Source organism: Hoplias malabaricus, chromosome 4, assembly GCF_029633855.1.
Source record: "Hoplias malabaricus isolate fHopMal1 chromosome 4, fHopMal1.hap1, whole genome shotgun sequence".
Lineage (NCBI taxonomy): Eukaryota > Metazoa > Chordata > Actinopteri > Characiformes > Erythrinidae > Hoplias > Hoplias malabaricus.
In genome coordinates, this window is record NC_089803.1 from 36,689,452 (window position 1) to 36,716,999 (window position 27,548).

General features: G+C 41.2%; 1 protein-coding gene across 1 annotated transcript in view; it reads right to left on the bottom strand.

Annotated features, from left to right (window-relative positions):
• Positions 1-1,385: 1,385 nt before the first annotated feature.
• LOC136694202 (mucin-2-like) overlaps positions 1,386-27,548 on the bottom strand; it is a 40,049-nt gene continuing 13,886 nt past the window's right edge. The window contains exons 3-19 of the mRNA XM_066667581.1: positions 10,493-10,649; positions 10,101-10,342; positions 9,564-9,747; positions 8,965-9,328; positions 8,330-8,505; positions 8,177-8,246; positions 7,950-8,071; positions 7,784-7,815; positions 5,315-5,462; positions 4,851-4,949; positions 4,695-4,735; positions 4,207-4,329; positions 3,105-3,203; positions 2,879-3,007; positions 2,751-2,790; positions 1,963-2,080; positions 1,386-1,858 (exon numbers count right to left, since the gene is read on the bottom strand). Coding sequence (XP_066523678.1) covers positions 1,690-1,858; positions 1,963-2,080; positions 2,751-2,790; positions 2,879-3,007; positions 3,105-3,203; positions 4,207-4,329; positions 4,695-4,735; positions 4,851-4,949; positions 5,315-5,462; positions 7,784-7,815; positions 7,950-8,071; positions 8,177-8,246; positions 8,330-8,505; positions 8,965-9,328; positions 9,564-9,747; positions 10,101-10,342; positions 10,493-10,649 — 2,313 coding nt within the window. The 3' untranslated portion in view covers positions 1,386-1,689. The remainder of the gene's footprint in view (positions 1,859-1,962; positions 2,081-2,750; positions 2,791-2,878; positions 3,008-3,104; positions 3,204-4,206; positions 4,330-4,694; positions 4,736-4,850; positions 4,950-5,314; positions 5,463-7,783; positions 7,816-7,949; positions 8,072-8,176; positions 8,247-8,329; positions 8,506-8,964; positions 9,329-9,563; positions 9,748-10,100; positions 10,343-10,492; positions 10,650-27,548) is intronic.

Genomic DNA, 27,548 nt, shown 5'->3' on the forward strand with positions numbered 1-27,548 from the left:
ATCGGAAAACATTTGTTCTTATATTTTATGTCACACAATGCTGAGATAATAAATGTTGCACAACTGACATTTCATTAAATGAAATAAATTATTAAAATTAAATACACAGAAACCAATTTTAACACATATATTTTAAATTACAGTGCTAATATTTCTTGAATCACAGACAGTGATTCTTGTCAAACACAGTCATAAAATTCGTCAGTCCCAGCACTGATTTCAGTTTAGTGAGTATAAGACTTGGTTTCTTAAAGTGATCACATATTTTAAGGGCAGTGGAAATGAATACAAAACCTGGTCTGCATTCTTCTCTTCACCCTGCCACTTCTTATTATGTTTGTCTTCATTTTTACCCACACTGATAACATCAACCTGAGCAGTAATCTGCTTAAAACACTAAACATTTTGCATGTTTCAGGTCCTTTTACAGCCTGACAACGTTCTTTTGAGACATGCAACCCCTCCCCGAAAACATTTGCACTAGTTTAAGCTTCTGAATTTGCATTCAGTCTACAATCAAGAGGGAAGAGGGGATGTAATTTTAGGGAGTGTTCATAAGCCAATAGTGTAGTGTAGTGTTTATGAAGGACTTACATGATGTAGATATTGAAAGGTCATTAGGCCTGGTCGAGGCTTCAGTGGTGTTCTACTGACTACCTTAATCTCTGGCCTTATTAGTTTGCCTAAATTGACTAGACTATGAACTTGTCTTCAGCATAGGACACTTTCCTCACACATCTTCTTTGCCATTAAAGGCTGAAGTTACAGCAGGCAAAGAACAGGCAAATGTGTTCTAGTTAATCATTTTCAACCATCTGATTTAATATTGTTACAGCCTTTCCATTACACAGGGAAAAAAAACCTTTGCAGTCTCAGGCTTTCACCTATGTATTAATATATTTTTTAATCTTATTAGAAAATCATTGCTAAAAAACCAGGAGCAGCTGATATTAGGATTATTATAGCCAAGCTAATGGGTAAGCTAGAGGCATATAAAGCCATAAAGAACTGGGCTGAGAAGCATCTCAATGTTATTTATATATTTTTTCCTGAAAATAATAAGGTCTGAGTTCACAATGGATTAATCTTTGGGGGCATATTCATGTTAAGTAGCAAAAACATTTTACACTTTTGAATCAATTGATCTGGGGAGAAAGGTGGCCCTTTGCTTTGCTGCTGAGCCACACTGAGCTTTACACTGCTCAGTTTTGCCACTTGGCCACTGCACTCAAAGTTAAACCAAAGGGAAATCCTTTCAGTTTCTTATGACATAGTTCAAGCAACTCGCTCTGTACAAACAGGGATCACTATTCTTACTATTCATTAGTATCCCAGGGGTGTATATATGTTCACAGTTACAAGACAATAATCCATAATTTCTGCTGGTTGATTATATATTTATTGGTGACCAAAAAGGAAAGTACATTTAATGAGAAAATAAATGTCCACCTTGATTAACAGAGTTAATTAATGCCAAGCATGAATGAGTTAACAGTACTTATAAACTTGTTTCCCTTTTTAAAAAAAGTTATTATATGAAACCCTATTCCCTAAAGAATCAAAAATGATGTTACATAATCCTGTAAGATATTAATCATCAAAACATATTTTGAGAAAAGTATGCAAAAAGAACTGAACTCCTCTCATCATCTGAAGAATGACTCTTCATGATCATTGATTACTCATCCTTTAAGTGCCTTTACATGGTGTGACGTGGCATCCACACTTCTCGACATATGTGTAGTTGTATGTGATCTGCTGCTGACCAGGACAGTCCATCAGCACCTGTTTGCTGCTGATTTTCTTCTCCTGACAGCAGGAGCACTGGTGCATCATCACGTTTGCTGCCATTGAGTATCTGCACACACGGGACACACAAGGCCATCAGAGAAATAGAGAGGGGAACTCAAGTGCTGAAAAAGAGTAAATGTGTGTGTCTGTGTGATTTTGGAACACACTCACATTGAGCTGGTGTCACAGGCTCCAGCGCAGGATGTTATCTCAACAGGATTGACCGATTTACAGTTGTTTGCCATCAGATAGGTGTTGCTTTTCTGAATTCTGCAATTCTGTATCGTGCCTGCGAGAAGAAATGTATTACAGCCAAAAATATTTCAATTCATTACAGTAAAAAACAATATCAAGACACTTCCCAACACTTTCATGGCCTCCAAATAACTTATAAAAAGGAATGCATTTCATAGCCATTATTTTTTTGCACAGCATTTTTTTGTGCCTCCAACTCTGACTTGAAATGTGCATAGAACAGCCAAGAAGGAAAGCATGTCCACTCACACGGGGAAATTGACGGAGAGTCTGATACCTTAAATGCACTAATCTGGTCTCACTATCAATATTCTGCCAGTTGCTGTACATCAGCATATAAGCACTTCCATGTATCGCTTTGTACTGGCACTGTTACTGGTCTGACGTGAATGATAATGACTGCCTCTTGCCAAATGACACATCATGCCAAAATAGCAGACATGTGATTGATCCTTGTGAGTGTCAGTCAGTTTTCGTTTTCTGTAGTTGTAGGCAGTTCATGGCCATGTTAATGGACAAAAGATATTACGTATTATTCAGGCTCTAAATTATTGGTAACAGTTTGATTTCATAAGGTTGTGTTTAGACTATACACTCTACAGACAAATTATTATTAATTATTTACAGCAAATACTGTTTGTAATCAATTTTTAATATTTATTTTTAATAAAATTGGCTAGTTAGACAAAAAAATATTATCTTACAAGTTTTACAACATCCATCTGGTGTGGTGGTTTCTGTGCCCTGGAGAAAAAAATATTTAGAAATTGCAAATACAGATTTAAATTCGTATTAGAGTCTTACAGTTCTAAAAAATTCAAAGTAGACTTACAGGAATGCACAATTCTGGGTAAAATGCTGGGCAAGAAGAAATGGCTGCCACCAACACAAATGTATTATTGACAGCTGTGCAAGTATACGTAGTACAATTTTCAGAGGGAAGTGTAAAGTTCTGTCCAACCTGAAACAGTAAAAACACAGAGATTAATGACCAAGCTGCAACAACAAGGGTCATAATTATATTATTAAATTAATTTAAAAATGCTCGATGTTCATACCTCAGCTGTGTATACTGTACCACTTGAATCAGTATAAACACAATCTTTTTGTTCACATTTTCCACAACATTTCCCTGAGACATTTTCATAAATAAAGCCCTAAATAAAACAAGAAAAAATGTTTGTTAAATTATGTCTTAATTTTATACCTGAAGATTTATGATTTTCATTTGCTGTCTGCCCCTCGTCAGCATTTTGAAGAAGGTGCTACTCAATTTTTATTATGGTAAAAAACAACATTGTAACATTGCAAGTGAGAAAGATTAAATTAGATTTAATTGGAAAAAATATTTCAAGGTTGCCATTTAATGAGAAACTCCCAACTACTAAAATGCCTGTAATTACAAGTAATTTGACAATTTGATCTATTTAACAAAGGCAGCTAAATTACACCAAGAATCGCAGTCACATCTGCTTTTGTTCTTGTGTTTGGACATTTCAGTTTTGTCATGATTGTTGTCCCTTCCATTCCTGTCATCTGTTCCCTCTTTGCTATGTTCTGTTCCGTTCTGCTCTGTTTCTGTTCCTGCCGTGTCTCAGGTGTTTAGGTCCAATGTTCTTCATTGTTTTTAATCACTAGTTGTGTGTTTTCCTTCATCCTTGTGTTCTCTTATCCACACCCCTGTAGTATGCCTTTCTGTTGTCTCCATAGGTGTTTCTTAATACCTTAATACACTGTAGTATTTAAGCCTAGTTCTCAGAATGTTCCTTGTCACATATTGTGTAGCCTTTGATTTATTTTTGTTGTTTGCACTAGTTCATGTTTCTAGTTTATTCTGTTTTAGTGTTCCACTCTCACTTTGTTCAAAACCACAATTAAAAAGTTGTCGGTCTATGTATTGCTTTTTATTCAGTTCTATTGTTATGTTTTTTGTCTGTTTTGTTTACAGTTTAAATTTCTTTAAACTTTCATTTTATTTTCAAATTCTAATAAACCACCTTAGCAACTGCATCTGGCCTCCTCACCTCACCCTGTTGCAATAGTTATATTTAAAATCCATGAAAAATAAAACTTAAAAACAAATTATATGTTTTAGTGTACAGATGAGCTTTATAACACAGTTTAATTCAGGATTTGTTTATTCATGAGCATAGACATTACCTGTTCACAGTTATGGTTGCAGTAAATTGGAGAGCATTCTATAGTTAGCAGACCAGTCGTATTGTCCACTATGGAACTACAGATGCATTCCTTACAGATGTCTACTGGAACTGTAGCTCCAGGCTATAAATGGACATAACAAAGTCATCTGTCAATACTACATTTTTCATTCATTCATTATCTGTAACTGCTTATCCACTTCAGGGTCGCGGTGGGTCCAGAGCCTACTTGGAATCATTGGGCGCAAGGCAGGAATACACCCTGGAGGGGGCTACTACGTTTTTATAAGTCTATATTTTGCAGCATGACATGTCTAATCATGAAGTAGTTTTCTGAAATTCATCAATTACTACAGAAATGCTGTATGAATCAGTGGGGAAAAGATGACCATTACAGTACACACTGTCCATCTAAATGAATGCACAGAGATTGACAACATATTCACAAATATTACCATGCTGGTATAAAAATCAAAATATAAATCTTACCCCATATTCTATGTTGTTGAAAACACAAACATTCTTGGGCTCTGACAAATCAGACATAAAAATTAAAAATATTAGCCAAAATTACAACAAAACTGTTTTGACATGTTAATTAGACTCAATATTCTATGAAGTTAAAATTGTGAGACTAAAACTTACCACAAGAGAAAGTTGGACAACAGTCACCCTTAAGTGGTGATACCGCAAATCCAGGTTCACATGTTATTGTAGCATTGGGGCACAGATTTTTATTGCACACTGAGAGAGAGAGAGAGGGGGGGGGGGGGGATGCTTGTAATAGACATCTTATTTTTCAAAAAATCCCCACTTATATATGAAGTCTTTTCATGTGCCTGAACTGGCAATGGAATAATATATTTACAATGTAAATGAAATACAACATTACTGACATTTTTCATTGACCTTTTTCATGTTAATTCTGATACATGAATAACACAAAGAAAATTTGAGCATTTGAAACTTTGTTGTTTATGTTGGATGAAAACTAATAACCTGCCATACATTTTGAAGTGTGAAAATTGTTCATGTTTTCTTAATATTGTGATAGGTGTGTTTTAATACAAAGGCTAATTCTTTTTTTAAACAGCATACTGATCACTCACCACACTGTTGACAGCAATCCACCATATTGAGCTCATAGCCTATGCTACAATGTTCCAAAGTTGGACACAGGACAGGTTTACACACTGGACCCATGGTCTCTGCAGAACATTCACATTCTTTACAGGTCATGTTCCATTTTTCTCCCGGCTGCAGGAAGAACAATGATAAAATCATTTAAAAATTGCAGTATGGCTTCAAAAATCCCAGACACATTCCTTCAACATTTCCCTTACTGTAATCTTAAATCACCATGCTTCAATTCCTGGAAGTGGTAATGAATTAGGAAATAATTTTCAATTAGAAGGGGATGAATTGGGATTCATTAATAAAAAAAAAACAATCTAATGTATCCCCTACTCCCCTTTGTCCCTGACACCAGAAGTGTAGTTTAGAAATACAAAAAAATGCAGTATATATCATTAAAATCTTTCAAAACTCTATCAGAAATATTCCTACTCTGCAAAACATTAATTTATTAAATTAAAGCAAGGGTAAAATATTTCATTAAAACCAGTATTAGTTGGCTGTGGTCTTAACAGTGGACAGTGAATTAATAATTAACACCTTTCTGTAATGGAAATCACTGCATGGGCTCAGAAACACTTTCCAAAACCATAGCCCTTGAAAAGCATTTGCTGCGTTCACAAATGCAAGTCAAAACTCACAAATACAAGAAAGAAACATATATAACCAGGTTCCAGAAAAATCATTCCTCATGTCCCAAATGCCAAATTCCTGGTCCCAAAGTGATGCAACACACTGGTAAAAACATTTTTGGAACATTTGTTGGCATCAGATTCAAAATGGCCAAACGTTTTCAGAAAAAGCAAAAATCTTTCTCAATAAATAATAATTTGCTCATTATTTTGGTTTTATTTACATTTTGCACAATGTCATACCATTTTTGAAATGGGGATGCAATTACAGTTAAAATAAATTGCATACAGAATATCACAGCTCATTGTAATTATATTATAGCTTCTATTTTAATATTATAGTTTTGTTTCAATTTAAGAATATATAATTATACTATTCAGGTTTTTTTTTTAGTTGGTTGGTTGGGTTTATATTTAGAGCCCTCATTGCTCAGATAAATAACTTTTGAAAAGTAATTTTCTCAGGTGACTTTTAGGCACCATACTCTATATGTGAAGCAAATTATTTAAAAATGGATGCTGTATTTTACAGGGACCCAGTGAAGGTTATGACGGACTGGTGTAATGGGGTAATGCAATCGGGTGTAGGTAAGGAGGCGGGTTGCTGAATTTTGAAGCATCTTTTATTTTAGGGAGATAAGAAGAATTTATGGCAGAGAGAAGAGCCTTATAGTAGTAATCTAAGCAATTTGAGATAAATGCATGAATGAAATTTTCAGCAGCAGACAGAGAGAGATTATTTGATTTTTGCTATATTTCATAGATGAAAAAAATAAGTTTTAAAATGGAAGCTAACATGAATATCGGGTTGGAATATTGGAATCAAATATAAACCCCAGGTTGTTGAATACATAGGAAGCAGGCACAACATCAGTAAAAGAGAGAGTAAAGGAACTTATTCTTATTCTTGGGTTATAAAGACACAGGTTAGTACTAGACCTTATCTGTAGATAAGAACATCAGTATCTACTGTTACAAGCAAGACACTGACAACTTTAACCAAAGCAGTTTCAGTGCTTCAGCATGGAGAAAATCAGAAAGAAGCAGACAAAGAGGGGGAGCCAGGTGAATGGAGATTCAGATGAGAGAGAGATTGAATGTATTGAGGAACAAGTAGGGAGTTAGAGAGTCAGTAATGTAGTCTTTTACAATCAAAGAAATGGAGAAATGAGTAACTGAGTTCAGAGAAGGATCTACAATGCTAGAAATGGGTTTAAAGAGCTTGGAGACAGTCAAGAACACATTACTGTGCAAAAGTTTTATGCACCTGAGAAAATAACATTTATAAAGTTATTTATCAAAGCAGTACTTTTTTTGTCAAAGACAAGAAAACATATTGAAACTAATATTAGAATAGTAAAAAAAATGTACACTAAGTAATGATATTCTGGTTGTGACAGTGTTGGTTTATCCATTTTCAAATCTTTCTTTGTGGTAGTCCAGTATTACCCATGGTTATTATCACACACTTATTTTTAACTGTACATAAACACTTCTTTATGTTAAATCAAGTGTGCTATTGATTTTAAAAAATGTCTATATCTAGAATCTAGCATATCTAGAAATAAAGTTCATTCTTCAACCAAGTTCACATCTACTACATTCAGGAAAAAAGGCTCTTACATTGATGATTTTGTATTTATTTATCATTATAATTAAGCAAACACCACACTTACTGAAAATACTAATACTAACACCCTTAGGTGTCTTAGACTTTTGCATTTTTGTTTATTGCTAATAGAGGGGCCAGCGAGTCTACCATGTTAAACATTGTATCATTACAGAAAGTTTTAAACTTTACAGTTAACTTACCATCCTAGGAAGTCCATCAGGACCTATGCAACCTAACACAGAAGAAATATATATTCTAAGCATGTTCAGATACAGGTATGTAATCACAAAAGAGAATAATTTCCTTTCATGTTAGATGGTTTAGAACATTGTTTCAGAACAATTATAATTCATGGTATTAACTTACCACAGGAACGTGTGCAAATGCCTGTAGCAGCACTAAACAGAATCGTGCCATTAGGACAAAAACATCCTTCTTTGAATCCATTACATACTTCATACTCGCAGTCTACGAGTTTGTCATTGTACCTGCATTCATGGTAAACAAATAATATGAACTTGCCATAAACAGCAAAACATGATAGGCTGAAAAATAATACTGTAATCAGCAGCTTATTGTACATTTTCTATTACCTTGAATTGCAGGTTTTTTCTACCATGGGCCCACATGCATTGTAGACTTTAGACCTGGGACATTTATAGTCTATGGAAAGAATTGATCATTAATTAAAGCTAAAATCAGCATTTTGCAGTCAGTATTTAATATCAATTTCACTTTCTCCTTACCACAATGTCCATCAGTTGAACTCCTCCAATCCACACATACAGACATCTTGGCACATAAGCTGGCATAATTCTCCAGGCTGAAGCAGCCTGTGGCGTTGTTCATGTTACACACATCATATCTACATGCTTTATAATAATTCTCTGGTGGATAGTATTTGTGGCACTCTTCAAATACTCTGCAAAAGATGTACAGAACTAGAGACAGAACTACAACAAAAAAAAAGTTTTACTTTTTATATAGATTCTAAAGCATTTTAGCAATCTGATATATTTTTATGTACACTGTAATCACTGAACAAAATCATTAACTAGTGACTATACTAACTGTAAATAATGAAGAACAGGATTTTAGCAGGTGCATTATGTCTCTGAGAAACCCTGTTTGAAATACTGCACTCTGGAACAATGTGGCTGTCTTTTTTGTTGTAGTTTGCCTGCTTGGCCACTGACTAATGCATTAGTTATGCATTGGGATGAGTAACCTCTGCTGGCTAGACAGGAAAAGTACAATAACAGTGACAGGCTACATTGATGAAACTGCCTAATGCATTTTAAAATACATCCAAATCCTCTATGAATACACATCATACACAGTCACATATTTTCATTATTAAGAGAGAAATGTTATTTCTTACTTGCTGCGAATGATTTTGCATATGTCAGGGTCACATGGTTCACTTGTGGTTGTGGTAGTGGTTGGAGTTGTGGTAGTGGTTGGAGTTGTGCTTGTGGTTGTGGTTGTTGGTGTAGTTGATGTGGGCGTTGGTGTTTTAATTGTAGATTTAGTTGTGGTTGGGGTTGTAGATTTAGTTGTGGCTGTGGTGGTAGGTTTAGATGTGGGTTTGGTCGTAGGTTTAGTTGTAGGTTTAGGTGTGGTTGTGGATGGAGGACAATAAATGTCATCCACTTTCCAAGAAGCTGCTGTTGTCTCACATTTCTGGTTTTGCCATTGCCCATTGGGTAGCCTGCAGTCATTTTCTTTGACATTGTCACAAACACCTTCCAAAATAATTCATTATAAATAGAAAAATTCACATTTACACAAAATAGCAGTTATCCTGTCCAGCACAGTAGAAAGACATATCAAATTGCAGGCCAATAATGAAGTAGCACATCATAAGTAATATATAGCATATATTGTTATATTTTATTTGATTACAATCTAAATTTTCATGTGGAAAAACGTCTGATGATATTCTGAAATTTTGTAGTTTTGTAACTGTACCACACTTACCACACTGTCCCTCTGTGTTGTTGAAGAATAAAGAAGGGGGCAGGGTGACTACAAAGTTCAAGCCGGCAAAGTAAATTTGAGCTTGTATAGCAGGAATGTAGAGAACCATCTGAATCCCAGTAGTGGTGATGGTAAAATCTGAGTTAGAGAAAGCTGGGATTGACTGCACTCCGTTGATAAATACCTGGTACAAATGAAAGAAGTTTCATTTACATTGGTTTTAAGGAAAAATATATAATATTTAATATTTTTGTTTTTTGTTCCTGGGCTCCCCCCTACACTTTCTATAAAATTCGGAAAGTGTTTCCTCACCATCTGCTAGCTTTCTAGTGTGTTTATGTGCTCAAAACTGGTATAATATGGATGTAAACACAGACAAATTAGTAACAAAAGAGTAACAAAAGAATCTTTTACATGTTTTTAAAGCTTTAAAGTACTCCTCTGATATTATGCCTATGTCCTGAAGTAAAATGTGTACCCGCTGAAAGGTCTAAATTGTACTAATCATGCTTATAATTATTTGAGTTAGGCACTTACTCTGTTCACAGTTGGGTTTCTGGTTTGTGTCAATTGAATGGTATACGACTTATAGTATATAGTTAAACTCTCAGGACAAGCCAATTTTTGAACAGGATCACAGTAATAGTTCTTGAGGTGGATACTAAAATTGTACTTTTTGATGATCTCCTGGACCAATACATATGTGCAGTTCCCTTGGAAGGCATAGTACTGTCCATCAAAAGTCACATAGTGTGGATCTCCCCAACCTGTGCATGTACCTGTAGTTTAGGAGAGAATGAAGTTACTAGTAATTAACATTTTACTTGTAAATCCAGTAAATGTACTTCCTTTACATATATCATTTCTGTAATTTCACTATTTCCAACCTGTAATTCTCTATGTTTTAGTGAAAATGAAAACAAACTTACAAGGACATTCATACTTGTAACACTCATTCTGAACTTTCACTGCAGGATAGTCATTTGCACATTTTGGAATAGGTGGAATGTTGGTGGGTTGTGATATGATGGTTTGACCATTTCTACAGGTTTTTTCCAAACAGTCCTCAATCCATGTTTCTTCATTCTGTTTTTGATCAATGAAATGAACAACAATTTATATGCTTGTATCATTTACTGCATATTATGACAAAAATAGTATTATAATATTACAAAAATGTGTTGTAATATTATAATACTATTTCTACATCAAGCTTATCTTCAAAAACAGTCATATTCAATGATGATGTTCTTAAAGCCCAGGCTTTCATATATATATATGATGGCCTTCAGAGTATTCACTGGCTCTGCTCCCGTCTACCTCAATAGACTCTTAAACTCATATGTTAGCGCCCGCCCTCTCCATTCCTCAAAGGAGGCTATTCTCATCTCTGGTATCACGCTGGTGGAACGAGCTTTCAAGTATCTCTTGCACCGAAAGTCTTTCTTTAATGCACTTATTACTTCCTGGCATATTACACTCAATGTAAGGTATTTTGTATAAATTGTGCTGTAGTTTGAATGTTAGATCCTCTTTTCTAAGTCGCTTTGGATAAAAGCGTCTGCCAAATGCATAAATGTAAATGTAATGTGTGTTTTTCTCTTTCTAGAAACATTTGTTAGATTACTAGCAGCAATTGCCTGGACCTCTGCTTAATTGTGTCAGTCACTTCAATAATATTATTTATATTTAATTAACTCATATTACTTGGTAGAACTGTTTTAACTTTGATATTAAAGTTTTTTTTATTTTAATTCCTGTCAGAAATGGCAAATATATTGACCATGTTTTCATTTAGTAAGTAGTAAAAAGGAAATATCCAAGGGATGACTACCATTTATAGGCACTGTATTATTTAAATTAAATCTACTCCAGAATTTCATTTTTATGCTATGTCATGCAATTATCCCTCTAATTAAGTGTTTCTATATTTCTACATTCACTGTGAAGTTTATCAGCACCAATGACAACAGAGGTGCACTTTGTAGTAAAACACTGTAGTGCTGCTCTGATCTCTGCACTGCTGCTTGGTATATTCTGTTAGCTCTATTTCAACCTGTTATTTTATGGTCTGGGCCCCTACAGAGCAGATAATGTCCAGATGAGATATAAGAATTTCAAACAGTAATCACTCCCTTATTATTAAAGTTTCTTGTTTTAACTCATAAAACACTGTTGTCTTGTGAGTGTCCCAAAAGAGCTTTTAAAAAAGCCAGAGGACAGTAGTGTCTGGAGCACTGCCCCCTGTTTGTATCAGTCGTCTGAGTCATAGTGCTCAGCATAATACACAGATTTCATTGGCTGAGTAGCCTCATGTGTTATATGCAGAAATGCATGTGATTAGTCTGGTAAGTTCCTGGAGAGCTAAACCTGAACTACAGTATAATGACTAAAAGAGTCACAACAACATTTAAAACAAGCATTCTGTTAGAAATGAAACGCTCTTAACGGTTTATTTGTTACAGATCCAGGTACGCATAGGACAGCGTCTGGGTCCAGACTCAGACCACTTTTATTCAGCCACTGTTAGTCATTGCATCCATTTTAACAGGACATTGTTGCTTTGTTTTTTGTTGGTGGACTCTTTGGTATTCTGTCTAGCAGTGATAATTAAATGTTTAAATACACCAGCAGTGCTGCAGTGTTTGATTCACTGCCGTTTGAACAATGTGAAGGGGGCTAACAAAGTAAATGGAACAATAACTATAAAATGCCACTCTATAAATATTGCTTCTTGACACACTAACACAAATATATGAAAGCCATATATTAATTCTATGCAGAAACAAAGCAGATACTGAGCGCTATAAGCAGTTCACAGACATTTTAAACTTACATACAATGTAGAGTGCCATATCCCTTCCCATATGAAGCCCTTAAACTACAGCTAATATTTAAAAAACAGAATTTGATTTTATGACATGTCAAGGGAAAAAAATAGACACTTCATACTAGCACAGGATGAAGGCTGCAAAATTCAGTTACAACAGAAACACCAATTTGTATATACCTGAAATAAGTGATGAACAAGGTAAATTGGTCAAATTCACCAATTATTTAAAAATAAAAAACTTTTTCCTTCATTATTACTCAATCCTGTATACATTAGCTGAGGAGTTGGAGGAAGATATTTCTGTTAGTAGATCATAGAGGTGATTAGAAGTCTACAAACAAGTAAATCTTTAAAACCTTTTCAGAACAACTCCAGTTCTCCTCTCAGGATTTCAGAAATCATTTGCTTCTCAATCCCTTCCTGCAAATATGCATGAAGCTACAATTTCACTAATTGTAATGAAAGACAAAAATCCCTTTCTTTGCACTTCATAACATCCAGTGTCACTGTTAAAACAGATGTAAAGATCCTTGTGAAATTCTTGGCCCTCCATCTGGAATTATCTCATCCACATCTTCATGGACCAAAGATGTTTATGAAGAATAGGTATTCTTTTTTTCAATGTAACGTGTCTTTTAAATATTCTTTATAACTCCCAACTCTCCATTTTAGACTTCAGAGATATTACTATCATTGGAATGTTCAAAAAGACTCTACAATATTGTCCTCTTGTTTGTGATTGCCATCAAACCATTAGTGCTATCCTTGCAACGGGCTCTCGTATAAAGGGAACTGACAGTTTCTGAAGTCAGGAGCATAAAAAACACAAATGGGTGTAAAAGCACAAGAGGCAAAATATACACCACCAAGTTTTAACATATTGCATGTGTAAATGGCCCTCTCACGAGCACAAATTTGAAGCTTGTGAGCACTGATCAAGTAATTGTGCAAGCACTGATCACAATCTTGCTCTCAAACTCTAAAGTATTCCTTTGATTCTAAGTTGGTGGTTACCCTGTTGATTTTAGCATTTCCCTCAAGTGCCAGGCTCTGTTCCCTCTGGCTCTATCTGCGCTCGAGAGGATATTCCATGCTTGTGTTTTGAAATGAGTGGGATTTGACAGTTTGGGTGTGGAGTCAGGGACATTTCTCTCAGTGAATGTTATAGGCTGATGTCTCCTGGTGGTTTGGTGACTGCCTGCATCATTCCAGAGCCTCATATAGTATATAAGGCCTGCCTACTGGGAGAAATGCTCCACACAGCAACAAACATGGAGGGCATGTATCGTGGTCATTTGAGTATCGTTTTGAAATGGGGAAAATAGAAAATAGCAGACAACTCAATTTCCAAAATTATGTTACAAGTATGATTTCAAGGCTGTCCCACAGTGTATCTGTACAGAGAGAGTGGGGAACATAAAGTAAAGATAGCTGAAATGTAGTGTAGAGAGTCGATTCCCAAACAGAGAATTTGGAAGTAGGCATCGACTCTTGGCAAATGGGGCACAGTGTCATGGCCGTGCAGGGAGGACGAGGAGACGGACGTAAACGCAAGGAAGTTTTATTAAACATAGATAGACTCAAAATAAATACGGGTAGATACACAGAAACTAGATAAGACTAAACTACGAATTAACCAGAGGCAGAAAGTAGACAGCCATGAACTGGGGTAGACATGTGAGACACACAAAAGGGAGTAACACACATCTGCGCACACAACACCAGACAAGGGAGCACTGAAACAAAGGGACTAGGAAGGCAAACGAGGAACACCTGAAGACAATAATGAGACAGAGGCAGGACTAAGGTGGGGCTGGGGCGGAGACAGGAACAACAACAAAACAAAGCCATGTGCAAAGAAAGGAAAACAGACTAAACGAGACGAGGGCGTGACAGATGCCCCCTCCTGAACCCCCCAGAAGCTGGCGCAGGAGGGAGCACGGAAAACACGACAGGAAACCAACAAGAGACAGGACTCAGGACAGGACGGGAACAGACACAGGAAATGGAGCTGGAGACACGGGACTAGACTAACAGACGCTGGGCAGAACTAGAAACAGGAGATGGGAATCGTGAGAAGACAGGAGCAGACACACGTGACTGGACAGGGTGCTGGACATGGGCTTGAAAAGGGGCCTGGACAGGACTAACAGGGGACTGGACCGGACTAAGCAGGGGAACAGGGACCCAGACACTCACAGGAACAGACACGAACACGGTAACGGGGACAGGAATCGAAATGAAAGCCGACACAGGTACAGGGACAAGCACAGAGACAGGGATCAGGACAGGGACAGACAGCGGAACTAAAACAGCATGGGGGTGCCCAGGGCTGGCAAATGTCTGTGGAAATGTCTGAGGGCACAGCCTGGGCACAGTTCTGGGGATCGGCCCTGAAGTCCTTGGGGCCGTCCTACGGGTATGACCGGGAGCGGCCGTACCCACAGTCTCGGGGGCAGAAACGGCCGGAGCCACAGTCACGGAGATAGGAGCGGCAGAGGGAGCCGCACTCACGGAGACAGGGGAACCTGCGACGACGTCCACGGAGACAGGGGAACCTGCGACGACGTCCAAGGAGGCAGAGGAATCTGTGACATCGTCCACGGAGACAGGAGAAACTGTGACGACGTCCACGGAGGCAGAGGAATCTGCGACGTTGTCCACGGAGACAGGAGAGGCGCACGCCGCGCTCACGAAGACAGGCGCGGCAGGAGGCGTCGCGTTCACAAAGATAGGCGCGGCAGGAGGCGCCGTGCTCTCGAAGACAGGCGCGGCTGGAGACCCCGCGCTCACGAAGACAGGGGCGGCCGTTGGCGCCGCGTTAATGAAGACAGGAGCGGCTGGAGGCGCCGCTTTTACGAGCAGAGGAGCGGCTGGCTGCGCCGCTCTCACGAGCAGAGGAGCGGCTGGCTGCGCCGCTCTCACGAGCAGAGGAGCGGCTGGCTGCGCCGCTCTCACGAGCAGAGGAGCGGCTGGCTGCGCCGCTCTCACGAGCAGAGGAGCGGCTGGCTGCGCCGCTTTCACGAGAAGAGGAGCGGCTGGAGGCGCCGCCCTCTCTGGATCTGTAGCGGCCTGGCTTGCCACCCTCGCTGGATCTGGAGTGTGAAGTCTTCCGGAATCGCCCTTGGAGACCTGGGCTTGGGCTACTCGCACGGCTCGTGCTGGAGCTGTTGCGGGTTCGAGAGGTCCAATGGGCGCATTCATGAGGAAATCCCAGATGTCCCCTGAGCAAGGATCCTCAAGAAATGCGCCCCTGTTAGCCTCACCTCCCTTGCCCTGAGGCTTGAGGCTAACAATACCAACCCTCAGCGCCCCCCCAAAATTTTCCCCGGACTTGAGGGGGTAGTTCACTGGCGAGGGGGGGAACCCAGTATGCTGCCTTCACCGACTCCGTCGTTTGCGGCGTGTGGAGGACACCTTAGCCTCCGCTACATACCCCACTGGAGTGCCAGGACCCGAACTGAAAGGAGTACGTCTAATTGCACACTGAGCAAACGGATTCCTCGCTACGTCCATAGTGTAGGTCTTTTTTGGACTGTGGGAGGAAACCGGAGCACCCGAAGGAAACCCATGCAGACACAGGGAGAACACACCAACTCCTCACAGTTGGGTTCGATTCCCGCTCCGAATTGAACCCAACTGTGAGGAGGTCCCTGGAGCTGTGTGACTGCGACACTACCTGCTGCGCCACCGTGCCGCTCGGTACAATACACTTATCGTCTGTTTGAAAGTAGCATTCTGTTATACAGTTTACACTGACTTCACTGTAAAGTTAAATGATCTAAAATTAAACCAAAGATATATCCTACTTGTGATAGATGCAAACACGATCCTGCAGACATGTTTTGGACATATCCTAAATTACATAAGTTATGGCAACCTATATTGGATACACTTCGAAGGTTGAGTGTTCACTTGGGCTTCAGAATCAATCAGCCCAAGAACTGTCTAGACCCCAGTCAGAAAATAGGGTATCTCGGGTTGCAGATCGACTCCCTCACCTTCAGAGACACTTTCAGAACACCGCATTTAGTCACTCCTACAGTGTATAAGTCTTTTTTACAAAAAGATTCAGATCCCATTCAAAATGTGTCTACGTTTATTGGGATTAATTGCTTAACAGTTATCCCTCTGTGTCTTTTGAGAATGAGAGATTTTTAGTGCTGGGTTTCCAAGCTGAGCTTGTGCCCGCAGTGCCAACTCCATCGCGCTGTGAAAGTGACAGCAGAGTGTGTGAAAGCTCTCAGCTGATGAGGAGACCAGAGTATTCTCAGAATGAGCTAGCCTTTAGGCAAAGTGTCGTCCAGAAAAGTGTTAACCACAAATGCATCACTCTCAGGCTGGGGTGCAGTGTACAAGGGCAGGACAACTAATGGGACATGGCCATGGAGCCTGCACAGCATACACAAACTCTCTCGAGCTCAGGGTAGTCTTTCTTGTGCTAAAGTATTTCTTCCCCTGGCTTCATGGTCAGCATGTCCTGATCAGAACGGACATGACTGTGGCAGCCTGTTTAAACTGCCAAGATGGAACGCGCACTTGCCAGCTTCTCAGTCTGGCGCACAAACTAATTTTGTGAAGTAGTGTGCACCTAGTGTTGCTACATGCAACACACATACTGGGCCACCCCCAGGTATTATTTCAGATATGGGAGAGATACGATGGCCAAAGCTGCCGTAGATCTCTACGCTTTGGATATGGGAGAGATACTGTGCCCAAAGCTGCTGTAGATCTCTACGCCTCATGCTCAAACAAGCACTGCCCTCTTTTCTTCTCTTTCGCGGACATTTTTGCACTGCTGGGTTTGGATGTGTTAACCCACGCCTGGCCAAACGTGCTCCTGGATGTGTTTCCACCTCTGAGTCTAATAGCTCCCACTTTCTACAGAGTATGAGAAAATGGCCTCTCCCTCTTGCTGAAAAAGGCCAAAAAGGGAGGCCCTCCTCTTTTTCACCATTAAGGTTTACTTGAAAGCTATCTCAGCGTGTCATGTGGGGTTCAACAAGACCTCTGTTGTCTTGACACCCTATAATCTGCTGTTATATGATAGGTGCACGCAGGGTATATCCAAACTCCAGAATTTTGTTTGTGTCCCGTTCAGGCACTACGCATTTATACAGAAAGGACTAAATGCTTCAGAGTGTCAGAACAGTTGTTCGTGTCATTGGAGCTGCCCCCCACAAGGGCAATCCTGTTTCATACCAGCATTTATCCCACTGGATGGTATTGGCTTAGCATATGAAGTCAAGGGCCAGCAGTTCCCTAGAGGTCTAAAGGCCCATTCCACCAGGGGTATGGCAGTGTCATGGGCTCTCTTTAAAGGAGTTTCAGCTCAGGACATTTGTGCAGTGACCAATTGGGCTATGCATCACACACTTGTCAGATTTTATCATCTTGATGTCACAGCTACTTCAGTAGCAAGCACTCTGCTCAGTGTAGCATCTTGAAAGGCTATCTGGAAGTGCAATTTTGATGGACAACACAACTTCAGAAGGCATGCAATCTGGCAGTTCTCTACAGTATATCTCCCATATTGAGATACTGAGCGAATGTTGAAAGAGAACATCTGGTTACTTGCATGCTGAGTGTAGTGGAGTATGGACCAAATATGAATATTGGACAATGAAGGAATAATGAAATGAAAGGTTTTAAATTAAACCTTTCTCACTCTGACCAGGACCTTCGTCTGGTCCCGAAGTCAACATTCCACAGGACTGTTTGAACAACGGGTGCAAAGCCCCCACACACGCACACTCATAAGCTAAGAGCATCAAAGAACCCTTTAACGTAACATATGGCATCTGGATCCCCTAACCTCTTCAGGAACTTGAGATAACTTTTATGATGCTTTTAGAGAGACAGGAACTTCAAACAAAGAAGAGAGCTTTTACGGCCGCCTATGACAAAGTGGCGCCTCAATATCCCTTATCTTTCACGGGGATCAACAGATGTTCAAACCAAAGTGACCTCGAGTGAACTCCCGTGAATCACCAACCAAAACACGGATTAACAACGACACCAAATGGACACTGGCGGAACTACACCTCGCTCGGAGTCGCCGCAAGACAATAGCGAAAATAGTCGATCTCTGAATTATTTGTATATAAACGAATGTATTAATGTCACTTTCTGTACCCTCAGATGAATGCCTACCTCCTAATGAAATGATGTATAGTGCCGATTGTTTCTATTACAAAGATCAGTTTTGTCTCTGAATGAGAGAAAATGGATTAATGTTTTATTTTTCAGCGTATCATCACGAATTGGACGTGAACAATGTACTCAAGATGGGACCTTATGTAAATGTCTGATATTAATAGTCCAATGTACTCATTGTTATAGGTTGATAACAGGTATAAGAATTTTGATACGAGAAACTCATATTCCTTATGTATGAATCACAGATTCAAACCCCCTCCTCCTACTCTCTCTCTCTCTCTCCCTCACGAGAGTCACGTGAGTCTGGACTCGCGTCCAATCAGAAAGAGGACGCCTCCCATTAGGGCGTGACCGCGCCAGCCTTGAAAAGGCCAAACAGCAAGACAGACAAGGAGTTCGAAGTTTGAAGAGTCGCGAGGACTCTACAAAGTAACGGACCACTGAAAAAAGAGAGGACCACGAGGAGATCCGAGAAACCTTAAACAACAAAAAAACGCTGTCTCTTCCACGCCGACAACGAAACAAAGGAACCCTCTCAGAGACTTCAGAAAAGCTTACGAGAGACGTCTCGAAATTAGCTAAGAGTATGAAGTTTAACTAATAAGTCGAATAATTTGAATATCTTTCTTTTCTTTTAATCTTGTTTATGTTTATTACCTACCTAAGTTTAATCTCACGACTAATCGAAGCAGGGGAACTTATTCGTGGCCAGAATAAGGAAACACTGCCGAGGTACCATAGAGTCTTAGAATAAGTGAGTTTATTGAAGCGGTTTTTCAGTTCTGGAGCTGCAGCAACCAGCGAACTTTCGTCTAAACGTCCATATTTTGGACTCTCCCACTCCGGACCGAAGGCCGAAGAGAGGATCCTGCCGCCTGCGTCATCACCCTCCGGGTACGCCCGAGACAACTCAATCAACAAGAAAGACCTCCACGCTAAACCAGCCTGGACGCTTCTGCGGTAAGAACCGCGAGACTAAGTGAGACGCCTCCATTCCCAGGATTCCAAAGAGCCTCTGCATCCAAACGAGTGGTAAAAACCCGACGAAAAGTAAGCTAAACTTATGCACTTCCAGAGCTGAACACCGAATTAAGTTCTTGATAAATTCTGTATTAATTAAACCTTAGTTAGTAACCTTAGTCACAAGTTAGAAGTGCCTAGCTCACCTTAAGGTCAAAATCAGTTCCCCCTGCCGGACACCGTGAGATTACAAGGTTGTGCTATGTTAACTAAATATCTTCTTTTTATTAATAAAACTCTCATTATTTGAAGTCACAGTGTTTGCAATTTATTCATTAGAATTTCTGAAAATCCTGAAGAACTCATTTAGCATGATTATTATTCATTCTCAAACTAATTATTAATGTTTTAATTGCTTAAACCGATTATAAATCTTAATTAATATCATTAAGTCAAATATCAGAGGTTGGAGGAGTTTGAATAAGGTCAAGGCTATAAAACAAATTATAAAATTATATATATATGTATCGGGGTGTATGACCAACATCCACTACATATAAAATATATACATTTTATTGGCGCCCAACGTGGGGCAGGAAAAAGGCTTTTTAATGAGCAAACTGCAAAACACTGAATATCAGCTTGGGTTTATGAAATACTTTCCACTGTGTGTGTTGATGAATAACGATTGAGATTCAAAGCTTGATGTGGGTAATTTCGTGTTGTGTTTGTTACTGCTGAAAAACTGTTCTGTGATATATACCGGTTAGAAAATAAGCTTGGTTGTTTTTGAAAGAGCGCGGCTCTGCGCCATTTTGCATGCATTAAATTGAGGCCTTGGGCACGTCTAAATAGCGCGAAACTCCGCTTTTAAGACTTTGCCTTCGGTTCGACCCCTTGGCCGCGAATCCCGGCGAGAGACCACCGAACCGAATACCCCCGTTCGTTTTAAACTGGGTCGCTACCAGCGTTAATAACGAGATCGCGCGCTAGGCGATTGGGAGGTTATTAGACAGCCGAAAATACGGCTTGTGTGAAGAGCTATCTGCTCTTGTCAGCTGTTCCTGTTAAACTGAACGCGTATTCAGAAAGGAACGAACCCCTTTTAAGGGGCGGAGCTGAAACTAAGGAGGGAAATTCAAAACGCCCCCAAAACAGAGGAAGACAAATTCCCTCTTGTGGTATAAGTGCGTAATTGCAGGGAAAAATACTTCATAACTAGCGTCTATTGAAGCGTGTCCTCCCTTGCTCCTCCTTGTGGTCAAGTGGTGCTACCCTTGACGTTTGATTCCCGTACACCCTCTAGTGGTTGGGAGGTTGTCCGCCGAGACAACATAAGTGTTTAGCAGCCCTCTGGTGTTTAAAAGTTGTCATTACAGATGAAAATCTTTTAAAATACCTTAGTGTAAAATCTCTGTTCCCCTTTTAAAATTTTAATTTTTATTTTTTTTTGATAGAGTATCTGAGCGTTTAAAATCCTTATTCCATTTTAGATTTTAATCTGATAACACCCTCTAGTGTTGAAACTTCCCGCTACAGTGGAAATTCCCATTTGTGTTAGTGTATCTGCTGGTACCGTGTCTATTGGGACTCTCACCAGCGCCGACTGGTGTCCATTGCTGCTATTGCATTGTAACTTGCTTGTCGCCCTCCGGTGTCCTAGTCTGGTATTACAATTTAAGTTCAACTTAAATACTGAAGCTCGCTGTTGCCATTCAGACTTACCTTCAGTACCCTCTGGTGGAGAAAACTTGCTATCACAATTGAAATTGTCGACCAGTTCACACTGATAAGACCTGGTATCACAGCTCTAGTGGCTGTCTCTAAACTCTGCACATCTGAATAATTATAAGTAAAGGCTTGGAAGCATAATAAGTTGATACAACTACAGCAGACAGTGTGCAGTAATTAGAGATTGACACTTTAACTTGATACCAGATCACAAACGCAGTTAAAAGAGAGAGTCTTTTAATCTCGCTATTCTTAATAATTCTTTAATTCGGAAAATTCTTTTACTTTCATAATTCCTTAATTGGAAATTATATCTAATAATAAAACTCACTTAATATTAAAATTCCTTCATCCAAATTTTTCGACAATTCTTTAATTCAAAATTTTTAATAATTTTAATTATTGAAAAAAAAAATTTTTTTTTCTCTTTCTCTCTTCTTTTATTCACTCGCGCATAGCAACTTTCACTCCACCCTCTCCTACTAACAGACTTCCCTTAGAGATTCACAAGTGAACTCTAACACCATACATACTAGCAGTTACTCTTAGAGCACTCGGTACAGGTGAATTTAGTTCAGATTTAGTTAGAAAAGGGATTAACGGAATTAATCCTAACTAAATAGAAGTAAGTTACACCTCGCAGTTAAAAACACAGCTAACATGGCAGAAGGGACTTTTTCTTCGGAAGTATATGTAGAAGGTTTGTGGGATGAGGCATTCTCTGTTCTGACCAGCATCACCAGTGATGTGATGCCTGGACTCGCAGAAACTGTGCAGAAAACCTCACAGGCCCATCGTGACCACATGGTGGCTAAGTGGGTAGAGAACCACTTAACCGACATCCTCAAGGGCAAGCCCCTAACTGAGGCCTTAGGTCAAATAGCCCTCCTCGCTGTAGTACAGCTCAGAGCCAGCGAACGTGAGCTTGACGTGTCACGGCGACAGCAGGCAAAGGTAGAGGCAGAGCTAAGTCGACTTCAAAGCGAAATAGCTGAAGGGAACACGCTGCCCCAGGTCACACCCAATGTGCCACCTAGTGCCGCTACAGAAAGACAAGGCCAGCAGGAAGATAGTGAGGATCAGGAACCAGACTCAGGGACCGTAACCTTTAGAGCTGCTGCAGCACCTCCTCTGGTATCAACGGGTATTTCCCCCTCCCCTGTGTCTCCTGTCAGTCGTCCCTTACAACGCCCTGCTAGACCCAGAGCACTGCAACCCAGTGTCTGGTCCCCTCAACCTTTACCCTCTCATGGTCCCTCATACAAGGACCTAGATAAAATCGCGCGTAATATAACCCGCTTTGATCCCAAACCTGACGGTTCTAATGATATCTTTTCCTACCTAAAAGATATTGACTTCTACCTCCAAAGGTTCCCCGGGATCACCATAGATGACAGACTATATGTGATTAAACTGACCTCCAACCGAGACGTCAGTAACTTCATTGAACGTCAGCCAGACTATGTAAAAGCGCGATATGATGTACTGTGCCAAGCATTGGAGGAAGAATTCTCCAATCACCTGTCACAGACCGGACTGGCCGCTGCTTTGAACATAAAACAGCAACGCCAGGAATCCCCTCAGCAATATTATAATCGACTCAGACAGGCGTACTTCGGACCTAGAAATGACTCCGGAATGGAGGAAGAGTTAAATTTCAAATCACTATTTATCCAAAACCTCCATCCCCACACCAGTCACCAGTTGGGAATCTCAGCTTGCCCTCGCACCCTGTCTAGCAGGCAGCTGCGTGATTTAGCACTCAGAGGTTTCCTCAAAACCCAACAAATTCCCAACAGGCGGTCCGAAATACCCCAAGTCTTCAATGTCGACTCCAGTTCCCCACATTTAGAGTTAGAAGGTGCCACCCAGGCCGATCCACAAAGATCCGCCCTGGACCCTTCCTCCACTCCGTGGACCAGTGAGGGCCCGAAACCTCATCCGCCCTCACACCAATACAAGAGCTACCCTCCTCGCAGGCCAGACAGAAATCACGACAAAGATTTCTGGAACCCTCGGGACAGGGCTGGGTATGGTCGTGACTATTACCCCGTAGAAAACCGCGGTGCGGGCCGTGGAAAACCATCACATCCCCATAAGGGATATAAGCGAACAGCTCCGAACCAGCTTTCTGATTCCTATAGAGAAAAGAAAGAGAAATACTGGTATCAAAATAAAGGAAATCACGCTAGAGACAAGCTTAAAGGCACGGAACTCAGCTCTAAGGAGTTAGAGGACATCCGCCGAATGCTTGCAATGATTTGCAAAGAGAAAAAGAAAAAACCTGACGTTCTTTCTATCACCTCTTCGCGGTCTAACCCAAAGCCATCCTCTAACACCCCAGAAATGTTAGAAAGTTATGTAGGAGAAGTGACAAGCGAAGCTCCGTCTTGCAGCGCACCGTGCAATCTCCTCGTGACCCAAACAAACACTGAAAACCCGATGATACAGGGGGGTGACTCGCAACCACCCTCCAGTGCTGTTTTAGTTGTTCAGTTAGACGGTAAAGAAGGTTTAACGCCAAATGACCCTTCAGTCATTGAAGGCGACACACCCGTCCGACAATTCATGGGACACTTAACTGAGAAAGGGGTTGCACGCAAATTCTACTTGTCCACCATTGTGGAAAGAAGGCTAGTACATGAGGCCCTATTGGACACTGCATCAGATGTCACGCTCATGTCTTCCGCCTTATTCCACCAGGTTCGAGCCATTGCGCGGCGTGAAAATCGCGAGATACAGCTCCAAAACTGTTCTCTTAAAATTCAGCCGTATTCACATGCAGGCCTCACTATCCAATCTATGGCACTAATACACTTAGCCATTGGACCAATGACTTTAGTGCATCCAGTCCATGTGTCTCCTCTCGAAACAATTCCCTTCCTCATCGGCAAAGATCTCCTTAATCGCTTCGAACCACTGATTGACTTCAAAAGGTCAAAGATCTGGGCACAAGTGCGTGAGCCTTTACCCATCTGCACCCCACACCACCGGGAAGCTCAGTGTTGCCGCCTCGAAATCCAGCCTGAATCAATAGGAGATCCACCAAGTCAAATCCCTCACTTCGAGGAAGAGGAAACTGAGCCCATGGCAGCCACACCAGAGACAGCAGTCTCTCCCTGGCCCCCTAGTGCCATGTTAGAACAACGGAACACATTCCTGTGCACTTTCACACAGCCGTCCACAACAGACGCTCCAGGCCTTCCCATCGTGAATGGTCTCACAATGCAGGACTATCGTGTAGACAATGCAGTTCTGGCTCTATGGACCGACCAGTCCGCCATAAGCCAAACCCTCTTTAACACTCTGCGCCTCACTCAACCAAATATTCCTTTGGTGAGCAGTCCTTGTCGCTTTCCTCTTAACCTGACATCAAAAGCAATGTCACCCACTGATGGAATTTGCGCTTTAACCGTCCAGTGGAACAAAAGGGTAATCACCCATTATTTCTTAGTCGTCCCTAACTTGCCGCACGACGTTTACATTGGTAGTGACTTCTTGGTGCGCCTCGACGTCCACGTAGACACCCTCAATAGTGTACTGTGGTCTTTGACTGATGTTTCAACGGAAACCTGGTCCTCCGATCTCAGCAACCTAGGCTCAGGACAAACTATTCCCGAGGTATGTCAGGTCACTAACCAAGGTTCACTTGTGGTACCTGCGAACGCAGCAAATGTACCCATCCGCTTAGTCATGCGACCTGGCCAACACTTAAGCCACGCGCATGCACTTTTCCAACCGTCACCTCAGTTCTTCGAACTAGGCCTCACCCTCGAAGCCACACCTTTGGTGGAGACGCGAGCAAGATCCACCTATCTATTCGTACGGAACGAAACCACTCAACCCTTGACGATCCCTCACTCATCTCCTCTGGGTTGGTTAGTCAGTACGAAATTCCATGACTTCGAGTTGCGAATTCCGATCATAGGACCAATGCCTGAATCCCTGCTTCTTGATCATGCAGAATCAAAGGTGTTCTACACTCATCCGACACGAGCTGTTGCTCTCTTCTCAGCTCTGGACATGAGTAATGATGCCATTTGCAGGATAGATCTCGCTGACGACAATCAAATGACGATCACGGTTCTTTCCATAAATTCATCCCCGGAATCCTCCCGGGAACCATCTCTTCTTCCCGAAGCGGGAGAAAACACTTCAAATCCGCGTACTTCGAAAGAACTATCTGACTCCGAATTTCGTATCCAAGTCGAACAAGTTCTAAAGGAGGCCGACGCCCTCCAAAGCAAAGAAGAACGTGAGAAACTCTGCGAAGTGCTCCTTAAATATCAAAAATCTTTTTCCAAAGATTCAACGGACTGTGGTCTCACTGACATTCATTCAGTACGCATTCCCACTCGTCCAGGAGCACCACCCACGTTTGTCCGCCAATACAAAATTCCGTTGGCATCCTATGAACCGGTACAAGAAATCATTGATGACTTGCTGGAAAAGGGCATAATTCGACCCTGTAACAGCACGTATTTGGCACCATTATGGCCCGTCATAAAACCAAATGGTAAATGGCGCTTAACCATCGACTATCGGAAACTAAATCAACAAGTTCCCTTGTCTCGATGGCCGATGACACAATTGGAGCAAGAACTTCCCTCGGTCCGAAACGCTAAATACTTTTCCACCATCGATGTAGCCTCTGGCTTCTGGACCATCCCGGTGCAAGCAGAAGACCAACACAAGCTCGCTTTCACTTTCGCAAACCGACAGTACACATTCACTCGGTGCCCTTTTGGATATGCCAACTCACCCGCGGAGTTTAATATTTTCTTAAACAAAGCATGCCCCGATGCCCGCGAGCGAGGCACCCTCATATATGTGGACGACATACTCATGCGTAACCACTCCCTACAGGCACACCTTGACGAGATTGATCATGTTCTTGACCAGCTTACAACAGCAGGTGCGAAAATATCACTCTCCAAATGTCAGTGGTGCAGAACAAAAGTGAATTACGTCGGTCTGCTCGTAAGCACTGATGGTGTTGAACCACAAGTGAGTCGAGTGCAAGGGGTAACAAACCTCGCAGCACCCACCAATCTTAAGGAACTCCGCAGTTTCTTAGGAGTATGCAACTACTCACGACAATTCATAGAGAACTATGCGGACCTAGCTCGTCCACTTTATGACCTCCTGAAAAAGGACACTCCGTTCACCTGGGGCGAAGCCCAGGAACACGCCATGCAGGCACTAAAATCGAAACTGTGCACGGCCCCATGCCTTGCCTATCCTGACAGTAGCAAAGAATTCTACCTAGAAGTAGGGTTCTCGAACCACTGTCTCAGCTCCGGTCTGTATCAATTACACGATAGAGACAAACGTGTCATAGCCTATGCTAGTAAAACTATGCTGGCTGCCGAAAACAAATACAGTGACTGCGAAAAAGCACTACTAGCAACAGTGTGGGCAGTCAAACATTTCTCCAACTACCTAGGTGGTCAGAAGGTGATTGTTGAAACTCATCATCAACCAGTCACTTTCCTAAACAGCCAACGAATTCGAGAGGGTGTAGTAACTAACGCTCGAGTAGCGTCATGGCTAATGGCTCTCCAAAGCTTTGACTTAGAGGTGCGTTACGCGCAAAACTACAAGAGCCCCCTAGGCACAGGCCTTGCCTCCTGCAAGCGATGCGAAGGAAACATGCCTTCCCAAGTGCCACAAACTCTAGAAACCCTCTTACCTACCGTGGCTAACCACCACTATTTTGATCCTAACACATGCAAAGACCTTGTCACTGCATATGTAGATGGTTGTTCGTTCCGCCGAGAACACACCCTGATGGCAGGGGTGGGTATTATCGGAATAAACGGATGGCCTCACGAACCCCTAAGTTTCAAATTGGGTGCTCAGTCCTCCCAATATGCTGAAATAGCAGGAATTCTTATCACAATCCAGTCTGCAATCCAGAAAAGCATAAAAACGTTGGTGATCTGCACAGACTCCAACTACGCGCGCCTAAGCTTCACATGCCACTTGAGACTGTGGAAAACCAACAACTACACCACGTCAAACAAAAAGCCAGTTAAACACAAAGAGCTTTTCGCGGCATGCGAACACTTGGTAGACACACATGACCTGCAGATCTACTGGAAGAAAGTGAAGGGTCACTCCCGAGTCCCGGGAAATGACAAAGAATTCAATGATCAAGCAGATAGCTTAGCCAAGCAAGGGGCCCGCGAAGGCACATTGTGGACATTCGATCCCTCCCTTTTTCCAAACCCACCCGACATCGAAGTCCTAGCTGTCACACGGTCTCGAACTGTAACAAAGGCGTCGCCTGACAATGCCAA